A 16,596-nucleotide genomic window follows, 5' to 3' on the forward strand; every position below is an offset into this window, starting at 1 on the left:
AGTAATGACCCAAATCCACACAACTTGATATTTTATTCTTTTTATCTTTCAGTGGGGATCAAATTATATCTTCAATTCCAGGCTGCTTCTCCAACCCTCCAATAATAAGTGAGTGTCCAAAATATGACGAAAATAACTGCACTCCCGCTAATTGTGTCCTCCATTTATCCTCTTCAGCAATCAGAGGATGCAAAAGCCACAGCTGATAGTTGTTACTAAGCACTGCATCCTTTCACATGTGGATATAGAGACTGCAAATGTTTGGGGCTATAGTTGGCCGATGATATCATAACATGTTCCGCGTGCTCTTTGCATCTGACAGCCGTGATGAGACACCTGATGACGTAACCTCTGTGGGGGGTGGGGGGGTCCCAGGAAGGCTGCATGGTTTCTGAAAACACCCACAGGGTGAGACCTCTTTCTCTTCTCCCCCCTCCCGGCTTCTATCGATCTCATTTGTATGGCTCTCGTCGGGTCAATAAAACAGAACGCCTCCCCCGGGCAGTTGCCATGATAACGGAGGGCTGATTCCGCCACATTCCCCGGTGTCCCGCCTCTGGTTCCCTGGCAACGCTAACACAGATCTAGTAAACATCCGGTCGTCTCGGTGGTTGTTCGAGCAGTGGTGGAAATAGTAACGGAGCTGCGACCTGAACACGATTGTACCTGTAGAATAAAGCTACGAAACTACAACGCTACAAACATGAAGAGTGCCGCTCCAACTGTGTTCGATGACAGCGATGATCCCCGATTAAAGCTCACGGTGGAAAATAGAATAAGAAATGTTTTTGTAACGCAGCTGGGGGGCACAAGGTAGGTCTGTGTGTGTGTGTGTGTGTGTGTGTGTGTGTGTGTGTGTGTGTGTGTGTGTGTGTGTGTGTGTGTGTGTGTGTGTGTGTGTGTGTGTGAAATGGTTTGATGCAGCTAAAGACCTGCAGTGTGATGATGCATTTACACAAATACTTTCTTTCTACTCAGGCATAAAGAGGACGAAAATGTCAATCACATACCTGTTGTAACAGAGGTAAGAAGGAATTAATAAAAGCTTTACTTAGAAGTTCTTTTAAGGTTTTGAGTGTTACTGTGCTGATCAGTTCCTGTGTGTGTAGAGCAGAAGCAGACTCCTCCGGGCAGGAGTGAACACCTTGCAAAGGACCTTGGTTCTGGAGAAAAGGGCAGAGATGGAGGAAGTGGACAAGCAGTTGGCTCTCAAACGACAAGAATACAAGAACCATGTGCAGGTTATGGCTCAGAGAAGAGCGGAGCTGCAGGAGAAGCAACAGCAGGTGAGACGGCAAAAGAACAACATCCACTTCTAATATGAAGCTTTTACTTGTTTTTGGAGAATTTATTTTATTAAACTCATTCTAGGATCTACTTCTGTCTTTCTTTCTGTATCTATGTGTGTGTTATACATGAGCTTATACATATTATTGTTGTTGTTGCCCTATAACCCAAAGGCCCTTGCTGTTTGTATTCCTACCCAGACTGAAGACATGGCGAGAAAATTTGAGAAGTTTGTGAGCGATAATGAAATAAAGCGTCGGCGAGCGCTGAAGAAGTATCAGGATGTGCAGGAGCAGAACGCTTTGAAGCAGAAAGAGTTAAAAGACCTGACAACACATCTGAAAAGACTTCAAGACAGGTGAGAACTTAACCTACCATGTGTGTAATGCATTGGTCATTAAAGTCACCTTTCATCTCAGCTTTACTCTGTCTCACTTTGCAGACAACAAATTATAAAGGAGAGGGTGAGAAAATACAAAATCTATGAGGAGTATTTGGTGAAAACACTACAGTATCTTCCAAAAAGTAAGTTGATAGTCAAGTTCTGTGTCTCTCCATGAATAACTGAACCTGTTGTAACTGTTGGAGCTTTTTGTTTAGGTTACCTTGAGTATGGGTCAGATTCTTTGGTTATGCCCATCATTCGGCGCCATGAGACCCTGTCCATCACCCACCGGGAGCTGCTGCAGAGTTTGGGGCACCTGGAGGAGAAGTTGGAGAACGATCAGCAACATCTGCAGACTCTGAAGCAGGAGCACAGCATCAAGCAACTGGTCAGATATGTGTTCTTCACTGGACAGTTCATGCATGATTAGATTTAAATGGGCTTAGGGTTGAAGATGAATAGAGTAGCCTACACATATGTTCTAATATCTCTCACAGATGGCAAACCAGGATCTGTCTGAGCTCCAGAGTGAATGGGAGCGACTCAAAGAGAAGAACAAGCAGACAGAGATGAACCTTCTGGTAGAGCGAGACCACGCCAGAGATGAGGTATGGCTTCTTGGATTTGCATTGAAAACGACCGCAGCTCACTTGCAAAGTGGGAGTTTTAAATAGAGATGTGTGCCATTATCACTCAGGCCGAAGAGGCTGGAAGCATGCTTATGGCCATCCAGAACCTGGCAGAGCAGTGTTACCTCCCAGAATATGGCCCTCTGGAAAACATGAACATACTGACAAAGATGGGCATGGTGAAGGTAATAACTTCAGGTGTGAGTTAAAGTTATGGTAACTCACCAGACTGCTGACTAACCCACTCTTTCTTTTTTAAGGAGTACATTCTAGACAAGGCAGACACGGACAAGAGGGCGAAGAGGCTGATGGATTGTGCGTCTACAGTGACAAGTGGAACGGCTATAGTGGACAAAAGAGAGTGGGGCTCGTTGAAAAGCATCACCAGTAGGACACAACTCAAAAGCTCCAGTAAAGCCAGCAGGAAGAGCTGATCTTTACTTTAGTATCACTGTTTTACTTCCTTATTGACAGTAATCTGTATACACCGAGAGGCATCTGTACAGTTATTTATATTTATATAAATTATAAGAATTCAGTTTCTGTTGAATTGCGTGGAATTGCATTTTACATCAGTCTCAACATGGTTATAATAAACCAGGGAACCCTTATGATTTGATTGATTTTTATTATTTCATTCTTTCCGTCTTCTTCCCACTCTTCACTCTGCTCACTGACTGATTTGGTTCAATCTTCTCATTCCTTTCCTCTCTCATTTTGTATTGGGAAACACTGTGTTGGGCATTTTTCAGCGTTTCTGTCTTAGTTTTGGAGGGACAGGTATCACAGATATGTATCTCTATATAATTTATAATACACACTTTACATACTTTTATGATATACATATCTACATGACTTATGCATAACAACAAAGTACCATAGCAAATACATGTAATAAAACACCTGAGCAGTGAGCCTTTAAGATTTAAAAACAAGGTTTAATGTTAAATTGTATGTTAAACCTGCTCATCTAAACATGTACACAAATATAAAGCGTACATGGCGCAATACATGGCGGAATGCGGGTTGTGACGCTTTAATCTCCGACGCTGCTGGCCCTTTAAATAAACCACGTGACCTTTGCAAACATTCGGCTTTCACAGAATGCAAACAAATATGTCAGAATGTTTCGACACGCAACATTTCGAACGTTCCAGTGTCCAGTGTTATAGTCGTCGCCTGTAATTACGCTCCAGACTTTGTTATTAAAGCAGCATGACCCGGACTCGAACACAAAGTCGCCAAACGTCGCTATTTGTAGTTTGTTCGACCAAATGTGTGCAATAGTTTGAGTGCAGATGGAGGCTAGCAGGCTAATCTCCTGCAGGGAGGACGTGTCTTCACTGTTTCCTGACCACACACTCGGTTCCAAACATGAAGTAGGTTCACGCTAGAGTGTGTGTGAGTGTGTGTGTGTGTCGTACTTAACGGTTGGTCACAATAATAAGACTTTTCTTCTCGTTATATCAGGATTTACGCAGCCAATTTTGCTCCGTAAGAAAAGTCCGCGGAGATGGAAACTGCTTCTACAGAGCTTTCTGCTTTGCACATCTGGAGTCACTCCTGCACAATGCCAGAGCTTTGGACAGGTCAGGTATCAGCATTCCTGCCATATGACCGCAATAAATACCGCTTTTCAAGCCTGGTCCTTAAACGCACCACTCAATCTAATGAACCTAAACCGGGCGCGTTCAAGTCCCAGATTGGGCCAAACACATCCGATTTAGCTCTTTGAGCGTGAACTGTGTGAAATGAGGATTGTTTTTATATTGTATGCAAATGATGTCATTGCGGTAAACTATTCACTTGTAGAAATGGAACCTTGAATCCTCTTTATGTCTCCTGTGCATCGCCAACATTCAAAACACAGGATTATCACTTGTTGACACCAAATGTCACTAAATGTGCTTCATATTAAACTGTTACTGTTTTCCATTTCAGATTCAAGGACAAAGTCATGCAAAGTGCCAACGATTTATCTCGCGCAGGATTCGATGAGAGTTCCTTTAAGGACCACCTGAACACAGTGAGTACATCAGTGACAGGAAGTAAACACACTAGAACATATCAATCACAGTAGTACAAATATAACATTCTGTGAAGTTTGTCATGTTTAAATTTAGTAACATACTTATAAAAGGTAGCATTAGTTTCTACAGCTGTACCTAATAAACTGTTAACTGACGAGTTTTAGGATTCCAGGTTGAGCCTCTGCATTGCTTTGAGTTATCAAACCTATTTTATAAAGTAAGAAGTTGATTAGAACCTATGTTTGCATGTTGTAAAGAATAGTCTCTCTTCTAAGTTACTAGATGTTGTCCAGCAATGCCAGCAGGCTGACGAAGAGGAAGCCACGTTGCTCAGGCTCTTCAATGAGCAGATGACCTCTGACAGTATGGTGCAGTATCTCCGGCTGCTCACCTCAGCACACCTGCGGAACCACGCCGACTTCTTCTGCAACTTTGTGGAGTCGCCCAATCTACACGCCTACTGTCATCAAGTTAGTAAACTCGCTACTGCCCCCTAGTGACCGAGTAGAGGAGCTGCACACGTTACTGAGAGAAGGAAGCGAGACAACACTGACCTGTTCATGATCTGTTCATTCAGGAAGTAGAGGCCATGGCGATGGAGTGCGACCACGTGGACATCCTGGCTCTGACGCAGGCCCTGGATGTCACCATTCACATTGGCTCCTTGGAAGGAGAGGATTTGGTTCACCACATCATCCCAGAAGGAGCTGAGCCCTCCATGCACCTCCTGTACCAAACATCGCACTACGACATCCTCTACCCACATCCTCAACCTTGACCACATCTCAACTTGGGACTGCTGACTAATCCAACAAGGGGCTCTTAGACATTTTATGAAAATAGATTTTTATAAAAGTTATAGCATTTAGAAACTGTCATGGAGAAACAAACTTTTCTTCATAAAAGATGTTATTTTAATGGTTCTTATTCTGTACAAGTGTTCATACCAACCGTTAACAATTTATACTTACACTGCCTAAAGTTGGATGAGACTCAAGATAGGGGCCAAGGCTAATCCCTGGTGTGTGTGTGTGTCACCATAGCAACAGTCTCGGGTCATCTGTAGGCCATGTATTGATGCAAACATGCGTGCAGATTACAGAAAGAATGGTGGCATGATTGGGCCGACAATACTACACAATGGAAGTTTAGTCATGGAGTCTGTGTGAACCCTGGTTTTGTAGCACCGTAAAACCAAATCTTGAAAGATGTGTCCTTAGTTTAAAATGATTTAATGTAGAAAAAGTCAGCATTTACAGAGACCCGATCACAGACAGCACGTTTCCCTCAACACGTCACTCCTGCTGTTTGTTCGGCTTCTGCTTCTTCTGCTGTAGGAGAAGCTTTTTCTCTAATGTCTGCTTCTGTATGGAGAGCTTAGTCAGGGCACTTTCTGCACCCGCCCGAGGCATCTGGACCAGGCCAGGCAGCTTCCCCATCTGAGTGGGGTACTTGGTTTTTATCACGTTCTTGAACACAGGCTGGGAGATCAAACGCTTCAAATGGTTTTTCATCCCTTTCACCATCTTTTGCTGTTGTCTGTCACTTTCCTCGTCGTTTCCTTTACCTGAGGGAGAAGATAACAGATTTTAACCGTTTGCATGTGTGCAGGGTTAAAGAGACGGAGAAGTATTTTAATAGCTGATCCGTTACTGGTGTGGTTTGGTTTGGTCTTACCGAGCAACAGGTCGTCATCCACGTCCACGTCCAGGGCCTCTGCTGCCTGTCTGAGCCACGAGTTGTGATGCTTTTCCTTGCTGTTATGGAACTCGATCTTCTCTATCTGCCGGGCCAAGTTCACCCTCTCCTGTGACGGGACACGTTTAATGGTTTAGTTGTTTGAAAGAACTCCTCTGGCATCCTAAACTAGGATCTAAAGTGATGTTTGTCACCTTGATGGCCTCCAGGCACTTGAGCTCTATGGGGAACATGGGGAGCTCCTCATCCTTTCCCAGAGTCTTGTAAATCTTCCTGAAGTTCATCACGTCGTCGGGGCCTATCAGCAGTAAGCTGAGACCTTCTTTGGTCGCTCTGGCTGTTCGGCCGCTCCTATGGACGTATGTCTCTGACGCCCTGGGGACCTGGGATTGACAGGAGGCGGGTCACAGTTAGACTCACTTCACCAACACAAGTAGCTGTATTTCAGTCAAGTTTGCATGAGTGAGTTCAGAGTCAGAGAGCTGACCTGATAGTGGATGACGTGCTGCACATCGGGGATATCCAGACCTCTGGCTGCCACATCTGTAGTCAGCAGAACACACCTGGGAACAGAGTTTAGAAATTCAAGTGTTAGTCCAGACAGCATGGAGTTAATGTTACATAGTTCATATGTTAAAAGGTCACACACACCACATGTGATCCTGGGACTTGAATGACTAATTCTCATGAATTAAGCATTAGAATGTTTAATCCCCTTTCTATGAAAGTGTCAGACCATCGCATATTACAAGAGCTGGAGATGCATAACTGCTTATTTATGAGAATTAGAAATGGACCCAAAGTGATAACATGTCAATTATGCACTTTGTATTTTTTCTTTCTTTTATAAAATGTGCATTTACAGTCAATAAAACAATCCTTCATTAACACAGTCTCAATGTGCCATATAAAACTAATGTGCTCATCTTACTTCACCTTTGGATGAACTCAGCTCACTAACCCCAGTATGAGTTCTTTGGGAGTCTGTGTTACTATGGTGATTGCACTCCATTGCCATTCAAACATGATGACAGTTAAACTAAAGTCTCACCTCTCTCTCTCAGCAAACCTCTCCAGGTTTTTGAGCCTCTGTTTCTGGTGCATGTTGGCATGCAGAGGCAGCGGCGTGCAGTCCATGATCACCAGCAGGGAGTTCAGCCTCTTGATGCAGTCGATGCTGTTTGCAAACACCATGGTGCGCCCGGGGTACTGCAGCAGGAAGTAATAGAGGAAGAAGTCCTTCTCTTCCTTCTGACAGTGGATGCGTGTCTCGGTCAGCGTCTCCACCGTCGCCTCCTTCCTGGTCAGGTCCACCACTTTGGGTTTGGACTTCATCCCGACTTTGGCCATGAGAACCTCCAGCCTGCTCCTCTGCTCCACCCTCTTCTTCTTCTTCTGCAGGACGCGTGTGGGCATGGTGTGGGCCATGGTCAGGGTGGCTGAGAACACAAACATTTGCCTGGTGGGGTTGAAGTGCACGGTGTTGAGCATCTCCAGCAGGCTCTCCAGCTCTGCAAAGTGGCCCCTTTCCACCATGCGGTCAGCCTCATCGATGACCAGACACCTGCAGAACGACACCAAACAAGGGCAGGGATGAGGCATTCGTCCAAATCTGATGTCTGAATTAAAACGGCGGGGTGAAGAGTGACTAACCTGAGCTGTCTGAGGTTCTGTAGATGCGGATGCTTCTCCTTAATCAGGTCCCACAGGCGTCCTGGAGTTGCTACGATGATCTCCGGCCTGCGCTTCAGCATCCTTCTCTGTTTCTGCTGGGCCATGCCACCCACCACGATCACTGTTTTGATATCTGCAAAACAACAACATCTCATTGATCATCCCCTCCTCTGCTTCAGGACGACTCGCTGATCCTGACGCTCTGATCGACGACGTACCTGTGAATTTCGCCACCGCGTCAATATGGTGCTTGACCTGAACGGCCAGCTCCCTGGTAGGGGTGAGGACGAGCCCGAGCAGAGGCTGATTGCGGGCGCTGGTAGCTTCTGCCTCGGCCGCGCCGTCAAAGTCAAATTCTGCATCTTCGATCACTTTAACGCATCCCAGCCGATCGTCATCATCCTCATCTTCATCCTCACTGGGATCTCCGTCTGCTTCTTCCTGATCCTCATCACTAAGGCTTTCAACCTCCTCTTCCTCAGCTTCCTCATTATCCTCCTGGTCCTGTTCTGCTGGAGGGTCGTCGGCCTCTTGACCCGAGCTTGATGGTTCATCTACAGCTGGTACTTTCAGGCTCTCTCCCTCCTTCTTCTCCTCCTCCTCTTCCTCCTCGCTTGGCTCGGCTTCGTCACCAGCATCAGCCGGCCCGTCTGAACTTTTCCTCCACTCCAGGATGGTGTGGATCATGGGGATACCAAAGGCGAATGTCTTACCACTTCCTGCAATTACAAAGAACACGTTAGTTTCACTGGAGACATTCTGACACGGATGTTGGTTGACATGGTAACCACATCTTCATCTTACCCGTCTCAGCCGCCCCCACGATGTCCATCCGGTCCCTGATGGCCGGGGGAAGAGTCAGGGCTTGGATGGGGGTGGGCGATCCGAACCCGAGACTGCTCAGAGCCTTGAGTACCGGCGAGGGGACGAAGAGGTCAGCCCAGGCTCTCATGTTCGTTACTTTATCTTCAGAACCAGACAGTGCAGCGTTGGTCCAGTTCTTCTGCTGCTTTTTGGCCGGTTGAACTTGAGACGGTTTTTCTTTCTCAATGTTTACATCTGTCGGCGGCTCGGGCTCTGCCTCTTCCTCTTTGATCGCCTCCTGTTCTCTCTGCTGCTTATTCTTCTTTTTCTTACTCTTCTTTGTGGGCTTCGGCTGTGACTGGGCATCACACTCTGCATCTTTAGAACCAGCTTCTGTGGCTCCCGTAGCTTCTGTGGCTCCTGTAGCTTCTGTGGCTCCTGTAGCTCCTGTGGCTCCCGTAGCTTCTGTGGCTGCTTCATCCTCCCGTTTCTCCTCTTCCTCACCCCCCTCCTCCTGTGTCACAGCATCTCCACAGACCTCCTCTGCTTTGGTCTCTTCCTCTGCAGCCACTTTCTTATTTTTCTTCTTCCTCTTCTTCTTTGCGGGCTTCTTGGACGCTTCACCTCCAGCCTCCTCGCTGGGTTCGCCTCCACCCTCCTCTTCCTCGCTGGCTTTTCTTTTCTTCGCCTTTTTCTTCTCTTTTTTGAGTTCTTTGGCTGCTCTGGCTACAACCTTTTCAGAGTCTACCAGTTTGTAGCTGGTCAGCTCTTCGAAGCACACCAGCCCCTCCAGGCCCTCCTCGGAGAACAGACTCGGGTCCAGCTCCACTGCCTTCCATTTGCCTTTCGTATGGATGCTCCGTTTATTGGACTTATTCACCCCGGTTCTCTTTTTCCCCTTCACCCTTTGCGGCTTCATGGTTTCTACAAATACACAAATCAACACAGCTGCGTCAAAACATTTCAGAGTGCAGAGTTTGAGCTCCTAACGAAGTTAACTTATGGCTCTACTAAGATAGCAACTCTGTAACTATTAACTCAGTGTCTCAAACATTAACACCGTAACATCTTGGCTATATAAACCATCGACAGCGATCGGCATAATCGTCAAAGTAACTTACTGCTTAGATTCCCAGCTGTTTCTTCGGATATCAAATCAGGCACGCATGACACGCGGAGGCGGCCATGACAGTGTTGATCACGTGGTTTGAAAAACTTTATTAGTTTCGCTCCGGTCCCGATGACGGAGCCTTATTTTCTTATTATTTTTTGCTATCATTTTTCCATTTTACTCTTCCCACTTGTTACTTTCGAAGTAATTAGGTTATGATTAAAAATATCAGAAGAATTACCGAAGATTGCTGAAAAAAATAATCAATGCCGCTGTCGTATGAACCGGTCATGTTTTTTTCATGACGTCAGAGTAAAGACAATCAATTCCAAACAGATAAGATTGTACATTCTTTATTATGGATCCTACTTGATATCATACAACCAAAAAAATGTCATGCCAAATGAAAACAACAACAACACGTCAAATTACCATCTGAAAGCCTGAACACACACATTTCAAGTGATTTAAAGGAAGCATTTCAGGACAAACACGGGCATTGCAGCTACATTTTGGTGGGGTCGATTACTCTGCCCATGAAAAGCAGACCGTTGGTGTCTTCATGGTATATGAAGAAGAAGAAGGGTCTGTTGATGATGAAGGTCCTTGGTAAAGAATAGGCAATAATCCCAGTTGTTGTTGCAGCTGCTGCAGTTGTCCCAATCTCATCCACCTCTATCACTGCCTTGTGCAGCACCTGTGGTTGGACGATAGTGACCATGTCAACATCTGAAGAGTTGTTACAGCCCAGTTTACGGCCCAGTTACGGCCCAGTTACTTGCCTCTGACACTTTGAGGTCCTTGCTCAGCCTCGTCAGATTGGCTGAGAAAGTGAAGATGCTGGAAACACCCAGACCTGGTAAGAGATTATGGAGGGGATACGACTGTTCCATCTTGAATTTAGGCAGGTGGATTTCCAGCTTACTGTGAACAAGCGCACACACACAGTTATAGAACACACAGATTACAGTGGCAAAGTGTGTGTTTTCTCCCCAGACTTACATTTTCCTCAGCTTTGATATCCAGTATTTAAACTTTGCAGCGCTGATCTCATCGTCGATGTGTGTGTAGTCCATGTCTTGGTTAGGTAGCAGGATAAGCATGGAGACACCTGCATTGTACGGTAACTTCAACAACTTGGCACCAAGAAGAACATCCTCCATCGTGTAGAACTTATCCTCCTTAGACATCGTTGGCACTAGGACAATATTATAGCTGTCAATGTAGAAGGGTGAAGATTTCGTGAGATTGGGGTTGAAAGGCAGCTGCCATTCCCCTGTGGAGGAAAACATTCATCTGATTACGTAAAGGTCAAAGGTCAAACTGACACAGGAGCTGTCATTGCAATGTTATGAACTTAAATCTGTAAAAGAATGGACCATCAAACCATCTTACCCTGGAAGAAAATAGTGTTGATTAACATGAGCTGGGTCATTGGATCCAGATTGTCGATCACGTTGGTCACTCTGTTCCCAGTCTTTTGCTTAATGTAATCATTGATGAGGCTGACACTTGGTTTTGTGTCTGCAAAGTCTACGATTTTTATATTTGCATCAAAAAACCTATTGATTTGGTCTTCAAACGTCTTCTTTACCTCAAACTCCCTGTGGACAAAAAGAGTCACGGCCTGGTCCAGGTTCAGGGATCCGTTCTGTGTGATGTTCTCATGAAGGAGTTGGAAAAGTTTGGGGATGAATTCCGGCTGGTCCTCGCGCTCCAGCTGCTCCAGGTTAAATCCCTTCAGCATTTCCTCGTGTGTGTCTCCATCAGATGCCAGTAAGAGGGCAGCAAAACTGGTGGAGATGCTCAGGGGTGAGAAGAATATGTTGTTGTCATGGTCACTAGATATTTTCCTGTAAAGGTTCATGGCAAAGTCCATATTTTTGAAGGCGAGATCTACGACCGAGGCATGGTGAGGGTGCGTTTGGGTGACGGGGGCCAAGAAGCAAAGGGAGCTGAAGATGAAAATAAATCCCATCTTCATTTTCTTTAACGCCGTCATTTGGTCTTGGAAGGTTTGTGCTTCCAAACTGAATCACTGCAACACACAGGTCAATACATACAGACAGTTGCTTCACTGGAGAGTCACAAACACACCTACGGATACAGACATGGCCAACTATATTTAAAACGATTTAGACTTTAATATACACTCCATTAACCACTTAACATCTGTGGTTAAGTAAATACAAGATTGTTTTTGAAGATAACTTACCGTCTGCTTGAGTGTCAGCCAGATGTGATGGCTGGAAGCTCCATCTATTATTTGTGGAAACAAAGTGCAAGTGTGCTCTACGTGTTACACATTAACCACGACGTTCAACCTGTGCTGTTGATCTAAATGGACTCAGGGTTTGTTTTTGCTAACTTTCAAGGCTGTCAAATGAGACTTAACGGCAACAAAGACCCATCAATAATTACACAGGGACATTAATATTGTAAGAAGTGATACAGGACAGCTCAAGTGGAGTGAATGTCACTTTAATTCGGAAAAAACTAATACAATAAATGGATTTTTTTTGCTGTAGTAATAGATGCAAGGTAACAAAAATGTTTGATTAGCATGTACTGTAAAAAAGTGTAATCACTAAAACCCCAGCGCTGAATTTATGGTATTCTTTCAAGTGTTTTAAATTAAAACAAAGTCTAACAAATCCAAAGGAAAAGAAAACTATGATGTAATCTTGGAATCATACTGAAAATCAAAGAACATTGAGGAAAAGTTGACAAATCTCAGAAAATACAGTAAGTGTAAACAATGTGGTTGTTTTTAATGCTGAGTGTAGACTTAAATAATCAGAACTTCAGCGAGAAATCTGGTTTGGAAAAACTGAACAGAAGTCTGTGAGAGGATTTAAATCCAGCTGTGATCAGAAATCAAACACAACAAACATTCAACTCAAAGTGTGCACACAGTGACTCATGTTGTCTTGTTTCACTCTTTGGATGTCATGTGGTACGAAGGAGGTGAAGTAACAGTCAGCCTTTATTTCCCCTGTTCTCTTATTCTGACACACTTAACAACAACAGGTCTTCTTTACTTATTTAGTTTCAATGTTCCTTTAGTCACAAACTCACTCTTAGTGAAAATGAGCGTGTTGTATCTTTGAACCAAACTCTAAGTATTACAAAGTAAGAGACACCGGTATACTGAGAAGCTGTAAACAAAAGAGAGGATAACCGTCAACTTCAAAGGAGGACTGACCAATCCAACACTCACTTCTTCATGAATCCCCCCCAAAATGTTCAACGTTATGATAAATACTGATGAGGAGACGCAGCCAGAGAAGCCAGATACTCTGGTTGGACACTTTTGCTTACAGTGGTACGTGAAAAATGTGTCCGAAATTTCATAGATGAGGCAAACGGCAACGATAAAATCATTTTGTTCACCGTCGTGGATGTAAACACTCTTAAATCAAGGGTTTGTGTGATGTGTACTTACAAAGCCACAAGATGAAGAATGTGTCGTCTTCTAAAAACTGGTTGGTTGGTGATGTCACGTTTAAACGACCTGTGTGTGTGTGTTTGTGTTTCAGTACAATCCAAGTTGTTGGGGGCCAGGATGTCATGTAAAGTGTGTGTGTGTGTGTGTGTGTGTGTGTGTGTGTGTGTGTGTGTGTGTGTGTGTGTGTGTGGTGGGGGAGGGGTTCTGCCAGCGTCCATCTACTAACTAACACGTGGTCCCATCGGCTTTGACAGAACACCTCATCACTGCATTCATCCGCCCGCCAAAACCCAAGAACACCCTGTCTATGCTGAAGAATGTTTTCCATATTTTACAGCGAAAAAGTGAGAATAAAAAGGATGAAATAGAGACAGAAGGCTCCATGGTAAAAGGCCATTGCAAACTTGAATCATTAACTGCATCATGATTTCTGTGGTCACCCCCTCTGCCAGGCTCAGTGCCTCACTGAGTCCCATCAGACTAAGCGCTGCCTCTTCTTCTTTATTTTGTTCTCAACTCGACGGCCTGTCAGCGAACCGCCCGGGGGGGAGGAGGGGGAAATGCGTCAGCCTTTGGGCCTTTGGGTTCGCGTGTGCAAAAAGGTTAAGAGGAAGGAGCAAAGCTAACCCCTGTAGGCGGGGTCGCCAATCCAGGCAGCTGGTGAACAACATGGATAACCCCCCTCAGCTTCACTGGCCGGGCTTGTGCTGCTGGTTCTGTTCGGAGCCTTCGGTCTCTGATCCTGGCACAGGGAGGAGAGCTACAGTTAGGATCAGCTCTGTCTCTCTAACTGGTAAATGTGTGGAGTCATCTGCATTACATCATGGTGTTAAGTGAGTCACCTGCTGATTTTGCGTCTGCTTGTTGAGGAATGCTGGGCTCAACTTGTTGCTGCTGCTGCCTAAAATGTCAACAGAGTAGATTTGTATCAAAATCCAGCTAATATGTAGTTATTGTTGTTCACTTACAACATCCTCCACACTTAAAGGCAAGGCAAGGCAAGGCAAGGCAAGATACATATATCTAATCTATGCATCAATATTTCTGACACAATATGAACATTTATAAAGTATTAGTACATGACAGGCTCACTGAGCTGTAAAAGCATCACGACTCTGTCCCTCCCTCACCGGTCAAAGTAGGCTTGTCTCCTCTTCCGTAACTCCTCGGCTGTGAGCGTCTCAGCCTGGGCGGCTCCTTGTCCGCCCCCTGCAGCGCCCCCTGCTGCCAGGCTGCTTGTCCTTACGTTTCCTACTTCAGACTCTGAAGAACTCCCCGCTGCTCCTACAAAATTGTTAAAGTTTTTGATTGACATCAGACAGAGTCAAATGATTGTGTTTGTGACATCGTGATGAGTTGTCCTTTACCCTGCATGCTGAGCTGGATGGCCCTGCGAAGATCAGCTTCTTCGTCTTCAACTTCCATGTCCTGTCTGCTGAGTGCCAGGGCTCTCTTCAGCTCCTCGTCTTCATCAGGAACTGCTTCTTCCGCACCGAGGCCCATCTCCACCTGGCCCTGAGCTGCCGCCCTGCTGCTCGGGGGCAGAAAAGAGGTCAATGAGGCAATTTTCCGGGTTCCAAACCAATAACAAACCCAGTCTCTGTGCTCATGCCCGTGCTCATGCGTACCCTGCACTGGTCTGAGCCTCATCCTCTCCAATAAGCTTGGGCCGCTGCTGCTGCTGCACTCTCATGATCCCAAGAATCTGCTCTGCTTCACACTCGGGCAGGTTTCCTCTGATCACAAATATGGAATAACCTGAACAGACAGACACATCGTTGTTATCTTCCCTGCTTTGCAAAGCTTTGAAGACATTTTATACACAAAGTAAGTCAGTGTTACTTTACCTTCTTGTTGTAACTGTGCAAGGAAAAGAGCTAGGTAGGTGTCAGATATCAGCTCAGGTCCAGTCAACAGTGAATTCAGGTTAAACCACTGCAATGAATAACAAAACAAGTCTTTTTAGTAAATGAAGCTTATGAAGATGTTGTTATTGAAGACAAAGATCTCATACCTGTTGTCCAAGTTTGCGTATTGTAAACCAATGCTCCTTATAGTTGCAAATAAAGGCTTTCTCATTTCTGAAAGATGAAAGCAGCAATACAGTCAGTAAAGAGTCCAAAGGGAAGAGCATCAACACAAAGGGAAAAAATGAAGATGAAACACCGCTCACATTGGATTGATCATCAGGCTCTGATACTCCCGACTGTTAAAGAGGATCAGCTCCAAGCCCCAAACTCCCAGAGCGTTACTAATAACCTGGGGGAACGACGCATCAGATTTACATCATTCAGCATCTTGATTACTGAATGGAAAAAAACAATGTGAAGCTAATCTTAAACTCACTTGTATTGAAAAAAAGCCGCTGTCATCCATGTTTCCAGACGGTTGCTACAATCAGAATCACACATAAATCCTTTCATCACTTTAATCCAAACAGGTTCATTACTCAGTACAAGATTATCTATTTCTTTATTTGTATTTTTCTAACTTACATGTAACAAAGTCATTTTCGAGTGAGACAAATCAACTTTTACACATAGATCCACTTGGAGCTACTTCATCCACCACTGACGTCATGGTTTCCTCACCTGTAGAAAGGTCCTGTACTCCTCACTGGCAACTCCTCCCTCTGCCATCCTCATCCTCTCCTCTTCATCCAGCTGATGAGCGATGGAAGACAGATCCACGGGAGTGAAGTACTCCCCCTGCAGCAGGTTGTTGAGGCAGTGCTGCGCGCACAGAGAGCCCTCTTGCTGTAAACAAAGAACCATAGATACAACACATCACATGGCAGCGCGGTAAAATGGTTCGCATCAACTTAAGAGCTTTGTGGCGGAAGGATCGGCGTAATAAAGTTATGGATTTAGTTTAACTCCGCCAAGAGTGAGTACAGTTAGCTTAGACAAATGGCACAAAAAGAAAGACGAGCTATATAAAGCTTATGAATCACCTAACAGCACAGAAACGACATATTCGCCGTTGTCGCGAAGCTTTTTGTTTGGTTACTGCTCGATGAAAACAAACTTTCCATATTCTCTGACTAACAGGGGGAATTAGCATATTAGCTGTAGCCAACAACACTGTCAAATACCAGCACAAATCTAAACGCAGGCGAGCCAGCGGAGGTAAACAGATCACACACATGACGCCTAAAGCTCCCGCAACTAACGCGATGCGTTTCTAAAGGTTAACCGTGTCATTTAAAATGTATTAACTTACTTTTTCGTGGAATATTGACTCCATATTTAGCTCTCAGTCAAGCATTCCACTCTGACCCTTTTTCTTCTTCTTCCTTGTGTTGTTTAGCGGCTTGCAAACGCAACGCTGACGGTGTATGGCGCCATCTGGTGGAGTGGATGTGAAAGTCAATCATGAAGCATTTTGGTTTAATCACAGCTGGAAATATTGGAGACTTTAGACTTCCTTGATGTTTGATTCCGGAAGCATCGATTATCTACCATATTTGCGTGTCTTGTAAATGTTTGACTTTTCTCTGCCGCATTAGTAGAACACTGGCGTACCGTGTA

At 44.9% G+C, this 16,596-nt stretch overlaps 5 protein-coding genes across 5 annotated transcripts; 2 read left to right on the top strand and 3 right to left on the bottom strand.

Moving 5' to 3' along the window:
• The first annotated feature begins 635 nt into the window (after positions 1–635).
• ccdc197 (coiled-coil domain containing 197) lies at positions 636–2,850 on the top strand. Its single transcript, XM_076158526.1, has 9 exons — positions 636–813; positions 979–1,024; positions 1,110–1,286; positions 1,488–1,645; positions 1,730–1,812; positions 1,888–2,060; positions 2,170–2,280; positions 2,370–2,486; positions 2,562–2,850. Exons 1-9 carry the CDS (start codon positions 704–706, stop codon positions 2,733–2,735), a joined length of 1,149 nt encoding a protein of 382 aa, XP_076014641.1. The 5' UTR covers positions 636–703; the 3' UTR covers positions 2,736–2,850.
• A 553-nt stretch (positions 2,851–3,403) lies between these two features.
• On the top strand, positions 3,404–5,542 carry LOC143007100 (ubiquitin thioesterase OTUB2-like). The gene is made up of 5 exons (XM_076158501.1): positions 3,404–3,680; positions 3,772–3,890; positions 4,243–4,327; positions 4,607–4,801; positions 4,909–5,542. Exons 1-5 carry the CDS (start codon positions 3,600–3,602, stop codon positions 5,107–5,109), a joined length of 681 nt encoding a protein of 226 aa, XP_076014616.1. The 5' UTR covers positions 3,404–3,599; the 3' UTR covers positions 5,110–5,542.
• A 5-nt stretch (positions 5,543–5,547) lies between these two features.
• ddx24 (DEAD (Asp-Glu-Ala-Asp) box helicase 24) lies at positions 5,548–9,709 on the bottom strand. Its single transcript, XM_076158498.1, has 9 exons — positions 9,629–9,709; positions 8,508–9,431; positions 7,922–8,422; positions 7,683–7,836; positions 7,081–7,593; positions 6,517–6,592; positions 6,224–6,412; positions 6,009–6,138; positions 5,548–5,898 (listed from the first exon to the last, which is right to left on the bottom strand). Exons 2-9 carry the CDS (start codon positions 9,424–9,426, stop codon positions 5,627–5,629), a joined length of 2,754 nt encoding a protein of 917 aa, XP_076014613.1. The 5' UTR covers positions 9,427–9,431; positions 9,629–9,709; the 3' UTR covers positions 5,548–5,626.
• A 246-nt stretch (positions 9,710–9,955) lies between these two features.
• serpina10b (serpin peptidase inhibitor, clade A (alpha-1 antiproteinase, antitrypsin), member 10b) lies at positions 9,956–11,944 on the bottom strand. The gene is made up of 5 exons (XM_076158499.1): positions 11,834–11,944; positions 11,014–11,656; positions 10,621–10,894; positions 10,401–10,542; positions 9,956–10,315 (listed from the first exon to the last, which is right to left on the bottom strand). The coding sequence occupies exons 2-5, from the start codon at positions 11,618–11,620 to the stop codon at positions 10,124–10,126; spliced, it is 1,215 nt and encodes a 404-aa protein (XP_076014614.1). The 5' UTR covers positions 11,621–11,656; positions 11,834–11,944; the 3' UTR covers positions 9,956–10,123.
• A 316-nt stretch (positions 11,945–12,260) lies between these two features.
• On the bottom strand, positions 12,261–16,397 carry atxn3 (ataxin 3). The gene is made up of 11 exons (XM_076158500.1): positions 16,289–16,397; positions 15,658–15,822; positions 15,413–15,457; positions 15,240–15,325; positions 15,081–15,147; positions 14,914–15,001; positions 14,695–14,824; positions 14,434–14,597; positions 14,197–14,350; positions 13,909–13,967; positions 12,261–13,808 (listed from the first exon to the last, which is right to left on the bottom strand). The coding sequence occupies exons 1-11, from the start codon at positions 16,310–16,312 to the stop codon at positions 13,756–13,758; spliced, it is 1,035 nt and encodes a 344-aa protein (XP_076014615.1). The 5' UTR covers positions 16,313–16,397; the 3' UTR covers positions 12,261–13,755.
• Positions 16,398–16,596: the final 199 nt, after the last annotated feature.

Source organism: Genypterus blacodes, unplaced genomic scaffold (genome assembly GCF_046128005.1).
Source record: "Genypterus blacodes isolate CSIRO-AG114 ecotype Tasmania unplaced genomic scaffold, CSIRO-AGI_Gbla_v1 ptg000082l_1, whole genome shotgun sequence".
NCBI lineage: Eukaryota > Metazoa > Chordata > Actinopteri > Ophidiiformes > Ophidiidae > Genypterus > Genypterus blacodes.

Bases quoted from the DNA above. Each gene is read 5' to 3' on its own strand.
- ccdc197 (XM_076158526.1), top strand. From the start codon at position 704: ATGAAGAGTGCCGCTCCAACTGTGTTCGATGACAGCGATGATCCCCGA. The intron at 1,025-1,109 runs GTAAGAAGGAAT...CTGTGTGTGTAG, and splicing joins ACATACCTGTTGTAACAGAG to AGCAGAAGCAGACTCCTCCG. The intron at 1,287-1,487 runs GTGAGACGGCAA...ATTCCTACCCAG, and splicing joins TGCAGGAGAAGCAACAGCAG to ACTGAAGACATGGCGAGAAA.
- LOC143007100 (XM_076158501.1), top strand. From the start codon at position 3,600: ATGGAGGCTAGCAGGCTAATCTCCTGCAGGGAGGACGTGTCTTCACTG. The intron at 4,328-4,606 runs GTGAGTACATCA...CTCTCTTCTAAG, and splicing joins TTAAGGACCACCTGAACACA to TTACTAGATGTTGTCCAGCA. The intron at 4,802-4,908 runs GTTAGTAAACTC...CTGTTCATTCAG, and splicing joins TACACGCCTACTGTCATCAA to GAAGTAGAGGCCATGGCGAT.
- ddx24 (XM_076158498.1), bottom strand. From the start codon at position 9,426: ATGAAGCCGCAAAGGGTGAAGGGGAAAAAGAGAACCGGGGTGAATAAG. The intron at 6,413-6,516 runs GTCAGCTCTCTG...TGTCAATCCCAG, and splicing joins AGCACGTCATCCACTATCAG to GTCCCCAGGGCGTCAGAGAC. The intron at 5,899-6,008 runs GTAAGACCAAAC...CTTCTCCCTCAG, and splicing joins GGATGACGACCTGTTGCTCG to GTAAAGGAAACGACGAGGAA.
- atxn3 (XM_076158500.1), bottom strand. From the start codon at position 16,312: ATGGAGTCAATATTCCACGAAAAA. The intron at 15,002-15,080 runs GTATGAGATCTT...TATTCATTGCAG, and splicing joins TACGCAAACTTGGACAACAG to TGGTTTAACCTGAATTCACT. The intron at 14,598-14,694 runs GTACGCATGAGC...GCCCCCGAGCAG, and splicing joins GAGGCTCAGACCAGTGCAGG to CAGGGCGGCAGCTCAGGGCC.
- serpina10b (XM_076158499.1), bottom strand. From the start codon at position 11,620: ATGACGGCGTTAAAGAAAATGAAGATGGGATTTATTTTCATCTTCAGC. The intron at 10,895-11,013 runs GTAAGATGGTTT...TTTCCTCCACAG, and splicing joins CAACACTATTTTCTTCCAGG to GGGAATGGCAGCTGCCTTTC. The intron at 10,316-10,400 runs GCAAGTAACTGG...GTCCAACCACAG, and splicing joins AGGACCTCAAAGTGTCAGAG to GTGCTGCACAAGGCAGTGAT.